Genomic DNA, 12,230 nt, shown 5'->3' on the forward strand with positions numbered 1-12,230 from the left:
ATATATATATATATATATATATAGACAGCATACTCGACCTACGTTCGCGCGGGTCTCAAAGATCCCACGAAAGCGATCAACACGTGGATTGAGCCATGAGGCGAGGACCGTAGAACGCTGGTTTGACTCTAACGCAGGGCTCGCAGGTGCCGACCGCGGCTTCCGCCTTACGTCGGAGCAGTGTTGGACTAAACTTCTCCATTCCAAGCAGGCGGTCGCAGCCACTTTATCATCTCGAAGACGCGACCAAAGAAAGTTTGACGAGAGCGAGGCCGCAATGCATTCAATCGCGCGGAACAGCAAGTCCGCCGGACGGACTCCCGCGGGGTCCGTCTGTGGCTGATGACTGCGTGCATGGCGAGAGAAGTCAGCAGCTCAGTCAGAGTTCTGCTTTGCCGCTCTTTCGATTCACGGAGGAAGAAAAATACTAAGATGCATTTTTAATTATTATTTTTATCTTTTGAGCCCAAATATATTAATTAACCTCAATTGATAGATACCAACGGAGTCCAAACTAATGGTCCAAAATTCATGGCCAATTATAATAAGCTTATCTACTCCTTATCAATCTCTAACTTCCAATGATGAACAATAATGTCCTAGCTTCAATAATTCATAGAGAACAATATAAAAGAATATATATATATATATATATATATATATATACAAATTCATAACTATATTTTTTTAATGTATTAATCTATTTTTAGTTAGTTTTAACGACCTCTCAACTCTAAACTGAGAACTAATTATCCATATCATAAAGTTTAATTTAATATTTTAACATTCTTATATCCCATACCAATAACAAAAACTTGAATCCAAAGTAATCCATGATGAAGTGTTTTTGTTTTGGCTCATAGAAATTGGTGTTTGAAATGCCTTTCTCACTTGGTTTGGTCACAAAACCTTCCAAATCACGGACAGGTCGTCAAGTCTTTAGGTTGGAGGACGATGGTATCTTTTGTCAGCATCAATCGAATTCTTTGGAATGATCATGACTTTAAGTGAATGGCTTTGTTTCCTCCCACGCATCGGATATCACTCCCCATCCCCATATGAATTATTTGACCAAGCAATCGAGATATCATATAGTTCACGATGCTTCTTTGTCATGCTCCTTATTTGTCATACCAAGAAACACAATCATATTCATAGTTTACACGCTCGGCATGTCACTTCTTGTTACGATGGATACGGTCATTTCGATGCCTTTTTTTTGGACTAATTATTAGAATATTTGTTCTACTCAGAGGAGAATAATGATTTGATGAAGAAATGATCAACCCACTCTTGCATTAGCAAAGGTCATTTTATCGGATGATGCTCCTCTTTTCGTGTTCACTAAGATTATTAATTTCTTTTATAAATGACAAATAAACTTATGAACCAATGATATTTGAATCATTTGAAATTGAATCGATTTTAAACTAATTTAATTAAAATTATCTCATTAAATAATTTGGGTTACACTACGACTTAGTATATATCTAATATAAGTGTGACGAAGGTTGGGAGATGATATCATGTCAACTTTCCTTGATGCAGACGTCATCTCCTTTGTGGCAATGTTTTACTTGGGGAATCATTAGGCTCTTTCTCGTTGATGTCTCCTCGATGAAGATTGGCAAACCCTCCTTAGCTTTCATAGAAACTGATTTATCTTTGATTTCTCAGTATAGCTTGGATTTTTTGTTTTTTTTTTATAGGTTCAATCATTCAGTGTCACTTAGTTCAATTTTGAGTATAATTTAGCTCAATTTTTTTATGAAACTACCTAACTAAGGATAACATTAAGATGATTAGTACTATTTTTTTTTAATTTTTGAAGGATTTTATGAAATTACTTGGTAATGACGATAATATGATTAATACTAATTTTTAATTTTTGAGAAATTTTATGAAATTTAATTATTAAAATATATTTTTTTCGGATAGGTATTACACTCGAATATAACTTAGTTTAATTTCGAGTGTAACTAACTTTGCTTTTACTAAACTAACTCAAACTTTCATATGACAATTATAACATGGTTTTATGATGATTAATATTAATATTTTTTATTTTTTTAAAATTTATGATAATTAATTACCAAAATTTATGTTTTTATAAACTATACTATAATCGAGTGTGACTTGGTCAACTTTCATTAAACCAACCCAAGCTTTCACATATGTATGTCTTAATTATAAGATGATTAGTATTAGTTTATATATATATATATATATATATATATATATATATATATTTAATTATGATAATTAAATATCAAATTAATGTTTTTTAATATATTATGTGATCCAGTATAACCTACTTTAATTTTGAGAGGAGTAACTTAATTAGGTAAAATTTTGTTAAACTAGATCGAATCAATTTATCCCAAAAGAATTAGTTTATGCATTTCGATTGGATCCCAAAGTCATTTAATAAAAAATCTAAGATCATATTCATCGATGTGAAAGAAAAAAAAAATATCCATATCGATAATCATGTCTTACATTTAAATCTTTAAAGTATTTATAGATTTATACAATTCTAAAAATCTTATTCAAATAAATAATTAACGTGCTATGATTTGGTTAATGTATCAACATCAATCACTTCCTACTTTATCTTTGGACTTTGGACTTTGGACTATGGTTGTGATATCTCTTATCAGTCTTTTCTTTACGTGGATTGGATGTGACTCCTCTTGTTCGAGGCAAAGAAATCAAAGATGAGTGCTATGACAAAAACTCTATCACAATTTCAATCTCAAATTATGTGTCCGTCGATCACGTATGTTAAATATTCAGTTGTGACCTAACTTGTCAAAACACCCACTTCATGCGTGTTTCCTGATGACTTATTGCATCCTCCTATTATGTGCAAAACATTTTATTTTTATTTTTCTAGTTTTATTTTGTTAGAAAGTGATCATTGAGAATTATTATGATCGATACGATAAATGCTTATTCTTCGATGACTCTTTGTTACTGACTCGATTAAGTCATCGAATCGAACGATAGTTTCAAATTATATCATGATGTAAATGAGTTTGGAAGGAGAAGAGGAGATCGAGTGCACGCAGTGGTCGATGGTATTCGATCGTAAGCTTGTGCGGTGCATGGCACCGAGGATAGATAGGGATATGGATATTGAGGCGTGTAGGGTTAGGTCTCGCCCACGGCTCATCATCAAGTAGCACTATTATTGAGTAGTGCTAACGACCGATATGATTCTTCGATGATGGCAACAAGTCGGTGCCCTCGGATCCCGTGTTAAATCGATGCGGGATTCAGGATTTTTCGCTGCTCAAGACCACCCACGCGTGACTCGGCACGCTGGGCTCCACTTGCGCGCGGTGAGGGTATTCTGTTTGGTGTTTTGTGATGGAGACCGAGCAGGACGTGATTGGTGCATGGTCGATGGACGTATTGCTAATGCTGCTACCTCGTTCCCTTAGGACGATGGAATACTATAGATGATACGCGTCAGCTTGGAGACAACAGGGGTCCACCACCGCCTCCTCCTCTTCCTCGTTTATAGAGGGGACGCTCATCTTCCCACGGACCACACCATCCTTAGAAACCCTTCACTGCTGGCTGGTTGTGCCTCTCTCTCCTCTTCTTCCTTTTGAACAGTTTCATAGAGAAAGAGAGAGATGAAGGGTGGTGGTGGAGCTGACAAGCTTGAGAGGAAGACGGTGGAGAAGAACAGGAGAATCCACATGAAGAACCTCTGCGTCCAGCTCACTTCCCTCATCCCCAAGTCCAAGGTACGTATAAAAACGGCTGCTAATCTACTCAAACCTTCCTCTGCCCTGTCCAAAACTGCCCGGGGAAGATGGAAGAACTCGGCCGGACCAGTTTCACGCTTTAATTCTTGTCTTTGGTCTGTGCAAACTCGGAGATCCACATACCACCACAAACGATTTGATAGTGTTATCTCCAATCCCAAAAGCTTACACTGGATTAGGTTTGGCACATGAAACTCACAACCTGCACTTAAAGATTTGGCTATGCTCCATTGCCGCCGCCAACAAGGAAGCTTTCGGCTCTCCCTCTGTTGGTACTGCACCAGGAGTAATCAACACGACTGGTACAGCAATTTGCTTCGGCTGTCATCCCCGTGGCAGCATTGTCCTTGTTCATCATACACTCATGAAGACCTACCACTTACTCCTCCCTTCCCATCTCTGATGTAGCAGCGAGCCACCATGACTCAGCAAGATCTGCTGGAGCAAGCAACCCACTACGTGAACGAGCTGAAGGAGAGAGTGGAACGATTGAAGCAGAAGAAAGAGAAGACGAGTGGTGTCCTGATAGGGTTCGGGGAGCCCCTGGTTACTGTGACACACCTGGGGTCTAACTTGGTGGTGAACTTGGTGTGTGGGCTGAGAACAAGGTCCATGCTTCATCCGGTCATCATCGTCCTCCTGGAAGAAGGTGCGGATGTCACCAGTGCCAGTTCCAACATTGTTGGCGACAAGATCTTCCACACCGTTCATTGTCAAGTAATCATCGATCTCTTGCTCCTCAACTTTCTTCACTAACTCTTCAAGTCTTTTGATACGAGCATACCATTACAGAGAGAGAGAGAGAGACACACACACACAATACATATGTTTCTCTGTGAATTCTAGCAAGCATACCATCAATTAAAGGGGTTAGCTGAATCCATTAGAGTTTCCTACTACTCGAGTTCATCATCACCATCTAATTTACCTTTTTGATTGACCTCTTTCTACTTCTTTGTCTCTGTGATTGATTATATGGTGTGTTCCCTCACTTATATCACTTTCTTTTTCAGCTGTGTTGAATATTTGATATTATAATTTCATTATAGTAGTTTAAGTCAAATATATTATATGTCGGGCTCTTTTCATCAAAATATTTTCTCTTGTTCTTGTCAAACTTGTTTACATCTTTCGAATACTATGGGATGGTTTATTCATTTGATTTGACTTAACTTAGGTCATTAACTTTTTCGACGTAATAATTTTCTTTTATTTTCGACTCGTTTCAAATCAAATTTTATTCGACTGACTCTCATACCAAATCTCCATCAAATTTTACATAATTAATATCTATTACATTGCACCCTTAGCTTATTGGATATAATCATCAAACAGCTGCTCTCTGATACATTTAATATGATATAAGTAATTATATGTTAAGGCTCAATGAATTGGATCATGTAGGTTCTATTCATTAAGTTGTGACCAAATAATGTGGAGATAATTACCTGCTTCACTAAACATTAATTTGACAATATTTTAATGGAGAAACTTAGGGAATTGTCCTTTTATTCTTACTAACAGCAATAAAATTCTTAGATAAAGTTATATACAACATCTGATATATTTTTACTTTATATCTGCAGGCCATTTATCCAAGAATTGGTTTAGATCCATCAAGGGTGGAGCACAGATTGAAAGAAATAGTGAGGAGGGAAGCTTAATTCCATAGGAAATTTGAGTCTTAGTCAAATGTAACTTAATTCAGTTCCACATGAAACCAAAAAAACAAAAGAAAAAAGGAAAATATTAAGAGTGTGATGTTTGATTTCTGTCCTTTGTAATGCACCTTTATATTCAATATTATATGATGTTGTTGGAATTTACTTGTATTTTCTGAACATTTCCTATTGCTAATAATTCTTCAGAAAAAATGGTTGCTGAGTTTGCTTGATGAACATATAATTTATATTTGTTTCAAAAGAATGCTTTTAATTGTGTGTTTTTTTTTAAGATTTCATATATATGGTAAGAGAAAAAAAAGTACACTCTGAGAACTCTTAAATCCAGAGATATAAAATTGATATTTCTAAAGGTTTCATAGAAATAATACAAGGGAAACTTCAAAATTATTTTTCCTTTTTGTACAACAATTATTATCATATCACTAATATTTACAGTGATGTAGCATCATAATCTTTATATATATATATATATATATATATATATATATATATATATATATATATATATATATATATATCATCAGCTTATTATTTTGAACATCAAAACAAATAAAAAGCAAATAATTCTAAAAAACATTATGTAAGATGATGCTAATAGATAAAAAAAAAGGGTCAATTCTAATATATAAGATGAAGATTGAGATATAAATTATAAATGTATCACAATATTCAAAAGAATAATGGAGTCCGATCTATGACAATACTATGGGCTTTGACTCCGTCTTCTATAATTCAATCTTCTTATAATGTAAATATCTACTAAGGGAGACTATCAAGGAATTATAAGGACAAGAAATTATGTCGAATAAAATGAAAAACCAAAAGAAAAAGAGAAATAAATAAAGACCACCAGGATGAACCGGAAGGGCCAATCCCGGTTCGACTCGGACCAAACCGCACTCGACCGGCAACACGAGATATTGAGAAGGCATTTTTACATGTTTGTTCTTTCGGAGTTTCAAATTTCCACATTTGCCCTTGCTATCTTAATGACGTCATGCAAAAGTCAATCACTACTCATTAGGGTTGTCGATAAAAATAATTCGAATTATTCAATTTATATGATATTAATATTAGTTATTTAATATCTTTATATATATATATATATATATATATATATAATGCAATAATAATAAAAGCCATAGAAACAAAGGAGCGTTAGGGAAGCCAAATGGCAGCGCGGCTCTCGGCCTCGCCGCTCATCTCCTACGCTGCCCTCATCCCTCTGCTGTCACGCCGCGCCGCCACCATCCGGTACCCGTTCCCCTTCTCTGGGCGATCCCTTCTCAGCTTCTCATCCAAAACCCTAACCGTAGCTCGCGATGCCACTGCCATGGACGTCTCCGCGCGCGCCCGGCGCGGGTTCGCCTCTCAAGTTGACGACTTCGCCTCCCGTAAGGTTTTATTGCTCCTTTCTTGATGTCAAAGATTTCATTTTTCTGTTCCCTTAACGAGCTTGATGAGAAGTGGGATTCGTCTCGTAGCCGATGACTTGTGCTTTGAGGCACCGTTGAAAATTGTGGAGTATCCTGACCCGATTTTGAGGGCTAGGAATAAGCGCATCAGCACGTTCGATGAGAATTTAAAGAAATTGGCGAAGGAGATGTTCGATGTCATGTACAAGTACGTCAGGCTTTTCATGGTTTGGCTTAATGCTTGAAAGATCAATTTTTTTGGGATGATGAGTTTAGCTTGTCTCCCGCGCTATAAACATAGATGCTTGGATTGCTTTCTGAACATGGTTGGGGGCATTATTTTTTATATAACTAATTTAGTGAGAATTTAGTCGCGCTTTCTTTCTTTTTCTTCTCTCTTAGTCTCTCTCGGAGGACTTTTTCCTCTTTGAATTGAAGAAAATTCTGATAGGTCATAGGAGTGTCGTATTCATCATATACTTAGTGGTGTAGATTATATTCTTCTTTGTAGATCGATCAACAATATCACCAGTGTGCTTTGACTCTTTAGCTATCTATGTGGAACGCTCTTAAATACTGGATGCCTAAAGGTAGTTGGCCATAACATGGCAATTCCACACTTTCTTGCAAATTAACATGTAATCCATGTTTCAAAGTTTCAATCTAAGACAGACACATTTTGGTGATGGAACTTGAAGTCTTAGCTATGGAGAATGCTTTCCAAACCAATTCTTTGTAAATTCAAGTTCAATTTATGTGGATATGTATTGGAAACACTGTTTTTGGCTACTCAAGTTAGACTATTTTATTTTAACACTGCTACCTTTTATTTTCCAAGTAGAATAGATTACTCTTGTGGATGGAGTGCCCATTGACCATTCACTTATTTAGGTAACAATGATATCCTGTTTTTGTGGAGGTACACTAAATTCACTTCAAAGTATATCCTGTCTTGGGCCGGATCTCGTTAATATTTTTTAAGAAATTAGAAACTGGTAAAGCTATACATCTGTTTGCTTCTCTCACAAGCAGATTGTTAGTTATTCTTTACAGTTGATCATCCTGTCACAGGTGTTTCTAGTGGAAGACAGAATATAGGTTCCTCTTTTTCTAAATTTGCCTGTACACTTACTTGCTATAGGTAGACCATTTTAACACATAAGAAATTTTTTTTTATAGAATGTACTTTAGAGTTTGTGCATGATGCTGGATAGTTTGATCAAGCACGGTCTGCTCTTGGTGTCTTATTTACATTCTTCAGATAAGGTTGTGCCTTATAATCCTATCCTGGATTCTATAAACGTGTATGAAATTTCAGGTGATCTCATTGTAATATATGCTTATTCTCTGTTCACAATTGCCTTTTGGAGATTTAGTTTGAGAAATATTTCTACTACTTCTGAGCAGAACTGATGGCATTGGCCTCTCAGCACCCCAAGTTGGAGTAAATGTACAACTTATGGTATTTAATCCTGCTGGTGAACGAGGTGAAGGAGAGGAAATTGTTCTTGTGAACCCAAAAATATATAAAGCCTCAACACGCACTTTATTTTTCAATGAGGGCTGCTTATCCTTTCCAGGAATATATGCAGATGTAGAGGTAATTTATTTTAGCTCCAGTGTTGGTTGACAAACCATTTAATTAGCTTGTTGAGCCCAGAACAGTAGAATGACAATGCCAAATGAAATATAGTTACAACAAGAACGACAATATTAACAACAACAGCCATAATTATCCAATTATTTGGGATTGGCTATATTGATCTTTTCCTTTCATTGAGATCACAATACCAAAAGAAATTATAATTAGATTGTAGTTACCTATTTTATACTTCTGCAAATCTTTTTGGAATTTTGACTACTATCAAATTTTTGGATATCATCAAAGAGCAGAATATCATAGTTTTGTTGAAGAATGCTGATGAATTTAAAGTTACAAAGTGTTTAGGTGTCTAAAATCTTGCATTTGGAACTACTAGAAATTGTTTCAAGGACTACTAGAAATTGAAAAGGTTTTTATTTGTAAAGGACTTAAATGGTCACAAAGAAAAATTAGAAAAATTGAGGGTACAATGAAAGAAGTGGGAGATATAATTCAACATTTTACCATGTCATATGTTCTCAAAATTGTCACTGTGCACTTCAAGATAAATGAGTAACAATTTGGTTATTTTCAAAAGTGGCTGGAGATATACTGAGATGGACTTAGAAATAACCATAATAGGTTTTTCCTTTCCTATATTGCGTTTAAATACTAATTCTGTATGTATTTGTGGTTCACCTATGACACATTACTCGCTAATGTGGCAACTCAAATGACAGTGTTGGAAACCTGTCTGACATTATCAATTTAAACAGTACATCTTAATATGCATATTCATGGAATTACTTGTTGCCTTATATTTTAGTGTACCTTTAATTAGCTGGGTATTACCGCTTAAGGTAACTTTTGACTCTTTTGTCCTTACAGAGACCAGCATCTATCAAGATTGATGCTCGAAATATAACAGGTGCAAGGTTTAGAGTTACCCTTTCTGGACTTCCTGCTCGAATTTTCCAGCATGAGTTTGATCATTTGCAGGTTTTTCACTCGATCAAAATTTCTACTCATATTAAACCTCTGCTATTGTATTCTGTTTCCTGATGAATGATGTAGTGAAAGAATACAATTAGTATCAATATTTAGAATTGATGCTTCTTCAGACAAACTTTCATCTATCATAAACTCACTAAAGGATGTAGAATGTTATATTACCATGGAGTCAAGGATAGTTAGCTACAACCTGATTTTCAAGAGTTTAGAGCAAAACATATTGCTAATAATAAAATCCCCATACACTACTACTCAAGGTTTTATTTGTAAAATTTCACTAGAGTTCAAGGATTTAAATCTCAGTCCAGTACCAGTTTTGGTAACGAATAAACTGATATGGTACCAATATACCATGCGGTATATTGACCTGTCTCGTTTGGTGTCATTGAATAAAATAATAATAAATAATGAATGATATTGTATCAATAATCGCTTTTATCCTTACTGATGGTTCAAATGGTAAAATCAAATTGTCTATACTTTATAGTTACTATCTGTTGTCCATGATTAATTTGCTGTCAACTAAATCATATATTGTGCTTCAAGTGTTCTATTTCTTTAACCTTTCCTCCTAACGACTATACTCTGTCAACAACTAGTCCATATCTTGACGTTACCTTTTTTTCTTATCGCCTCTGATTTTCAACTAGGTTTAGCACTATGGAGCATCTCCTGATTTCCTCCAATGGTTGCCTTTTAGCTACGTAAAATATCAAAATGAATACCTGAATCCTTTGTGAATTGCACCATCAGAAATGTCTAGCATGATCTTTGGCGGACATGGGAATTTTTTGTTTTCCTACCTTTGGCAAACAATATCTGCTTCATAGCATCTGCCTGATTTTTTTTCACCAACCAGAAGAAATTTTATTTAGTTATTTCTTTTTTTTTTTTTCCTCTCTATCAATATGATCAGAAGGTCAAATGTCTCTGACCTACAATAATTTCAGTAATTTTGATCATTTATCCAAATTGTTGCATTGGCTTGTTTGTTACTTCTTTGTTAGATTATATAATGTATACTGGTTTTCATATTTTTAGGGAATTCTTTTCTTTGATCGGATGACTGAAGATGTTCTTGAAAGTATCCGTTCGGAGTTGAAGGTTAGTGGTGAATATTTATCTTGAAAATGATGTGCACCAGTTAATGTTATAATTATGGGTCTCTAGTTGGGTTCATTCACTGGTACTGGTCATGTTTCACCTATTCTGATCACAGCATACATTTTTATAATGGCATGACTCATTGCAAAAGCCTCATAGATTCTTAGATAGTTTTTTCTTCAAAAAGAATTTTGCAAAATTTTTGATTTGGTAGCATTTTGGTGTTTGATTTTGACTTGCATGAGATTAATATTCATATATATTTTCGTTGTTCCAGATTTTTTTTGGATTTATAGCGATTAGTCTTAGGACAAGAGAGTGGCTTTTTGGAATTTATTAACATCATAAAGACTGGAGTTGCACTTAAAATAATCTTTAACTTTGGTGGATATTATCACATAAAAAGGATTAAACCTGATAGCTATATTATGTATATGATTTAGTTTCTGATGCACTTCATTTTATATTCATATATATACAAGGCCATATTTAAACTAGCAATTATAGTAAAAGTAACTGTTTTAACTATAAATCATCACTCCTAGATACACTGTACACATTTGCAACGATGCATGTGATCAGAACATGAAATGTAGTTTTAGATGCAAATGATGGACATGTTTTGGTAATCATTTTCTTGTTTTGGGAGATTTATCTCTGTAATGTTGTTTACAAGCTTCATTGCATTCATAATAGGCTTTAGAACAAAAGTATGAAAGCAGAACTGGGCTTCCAAGTCCTGAAAGCATTGATAAGTATGAGAGAACTCAGAGAAGAAATGAGATTGCTGGTTTCGCTGGAAGATGACCAACCAAATGGTTCGTTTTACTGCTTGTACCTGTCATAATTGCTCCTATTAACCTTGGTGATACCAGTACAGCTCAACTTATTTATGTGCAGGAATTATTTCTGATTGGAGCCTATAGCCATGGCGAAGAGTATTTATATCTTCTAGTATGTAGCCTACTCAACAGTGCAAAGAGATTTCAGTATGATGCCACATATATGAAATATATACTTCATTTGGCAGATGCTTTAACATAATCAGGTCTGTTGATTATAGCTGTGATTACACATGATTTGTTTTCTTTTGAGATACTTATGGTCTCTGTCTCCTCTTCCTGTATTTGAAAGATTTTGCAAGTAAATTGGTTATTACTTCAATGTTATCATTCCTGGATGCTTAAAGATAGCAAATAGCTAAAAGTTGCTTCAAAACTTAATGGTTGAGCTTGGCATGCTACTTATGATGAACAATTTATTGAGATTTAACTTTAGCATATGAATTGACAAGCATGGTGCTTTCATACTTGGGTAAAACTTTCTCTTCATGAGGAGTGAAGGATACAATTAAAACAAGAGAAATGAGATATTGGATGTGAAAGAGACCAAATGAGATATTGAGCTTGATGGTTTCCAACTTTGTTGTGTGGATTAATGTCCTGAAATTGACATGATAGTTTTGGTCAAACTGCTACTGTTCAATTTTAGCAATAATCTTAACTTTTATATCAAATTAGGAAAATTGTCTAATAATGAATTCATGCAAGCTATGTAATATATTCACTGATGCAGCTTTTCTGCCAAAGTGGATTACCAGCATAAGAATGCTTTGAAATATTTAAATCAGTGCATAATTTGATCTAGTGGTCTG

At 34.9% G+C, this 12,230-nt stretch overlaps 2 protein-coding genes across 3 annotated transcripts; both read left to right on the top strand.

Moving 5' to 3' along the window:
- The first annotated feature begins 3,541 nt into the window (after positions 1-3,541).
- On the top strand, positions 3,542-5,605 carry LOC135609150 (transcription factor bHLH168-like). Of its 2 annotated transcripts, none has more exons than XM_065102244.1 (3): positions 3,542-3,758; positions 4,188-4,496; positions 5,366-5,605. In XM_065102244.1, exons 1-3 carry the CDS (start codon positions 3,645-3,647, stop codon positions 5,441-5,443), a joined length of 501 nt encoding a protein of 166 aa, XP_064958316.1. In that variant the 5' UTR covers positions 3,542-3,644; the 3' UTR covers positions 5,444-5,605. The 2 variants fall into 2 exon arrangements, with proteins under 2 accessions (XP_064958316.1, XP_064958317.1); XM_065102245.1 differs by having other exon boundaries at positions 4,191-4,496.
- A 993-nt stretch (positions 5,606-6,598) lies between these two features.
- LOC103975248 (peptide deformylase 1B, chloroplastic) lies at positions 6,599-11,740 on the top strand. Its single transcript, XM_009390164.3, has 7 exons — positions 6,599-6,858; positions 6,949-7,087; positions 8,287-8,479; positions 9,350-9,460; positions 10,514-10,576; positions 11,273-11,394; positions 11,477-11,740. Exons 1-6 carry the CDS (start codon positions 6,636-6,638, stop codon positions 11,381-11,383), a joined length of 840 nt encoding a protein of 279 aa, XP_009388439.2. The 5' UTR covers positions 6,599-6,635; the 3' UTR covers positions 11,384-11,394; positions 11,477-11,740.
- The last annotated feature ends 490 nt before the right edge of the window (positions 11,741-12,230 follow it).

Source organism: Musa acuminata, chromosome BXJ2-4 (genome assembly GCF_036884655.1).
Source record: "Musa acuminata AAA Group cultivar baxijiao chromosome BXJ2-4, Cavendish_Baxijiao_AAA, whole genome shotgun sequence".
NCBI lineage: Eukaryota > Viridiplantae > Streptophyta > Magnoliopsida > Zingiberales > Musaceae > Musa > Musa acuminata.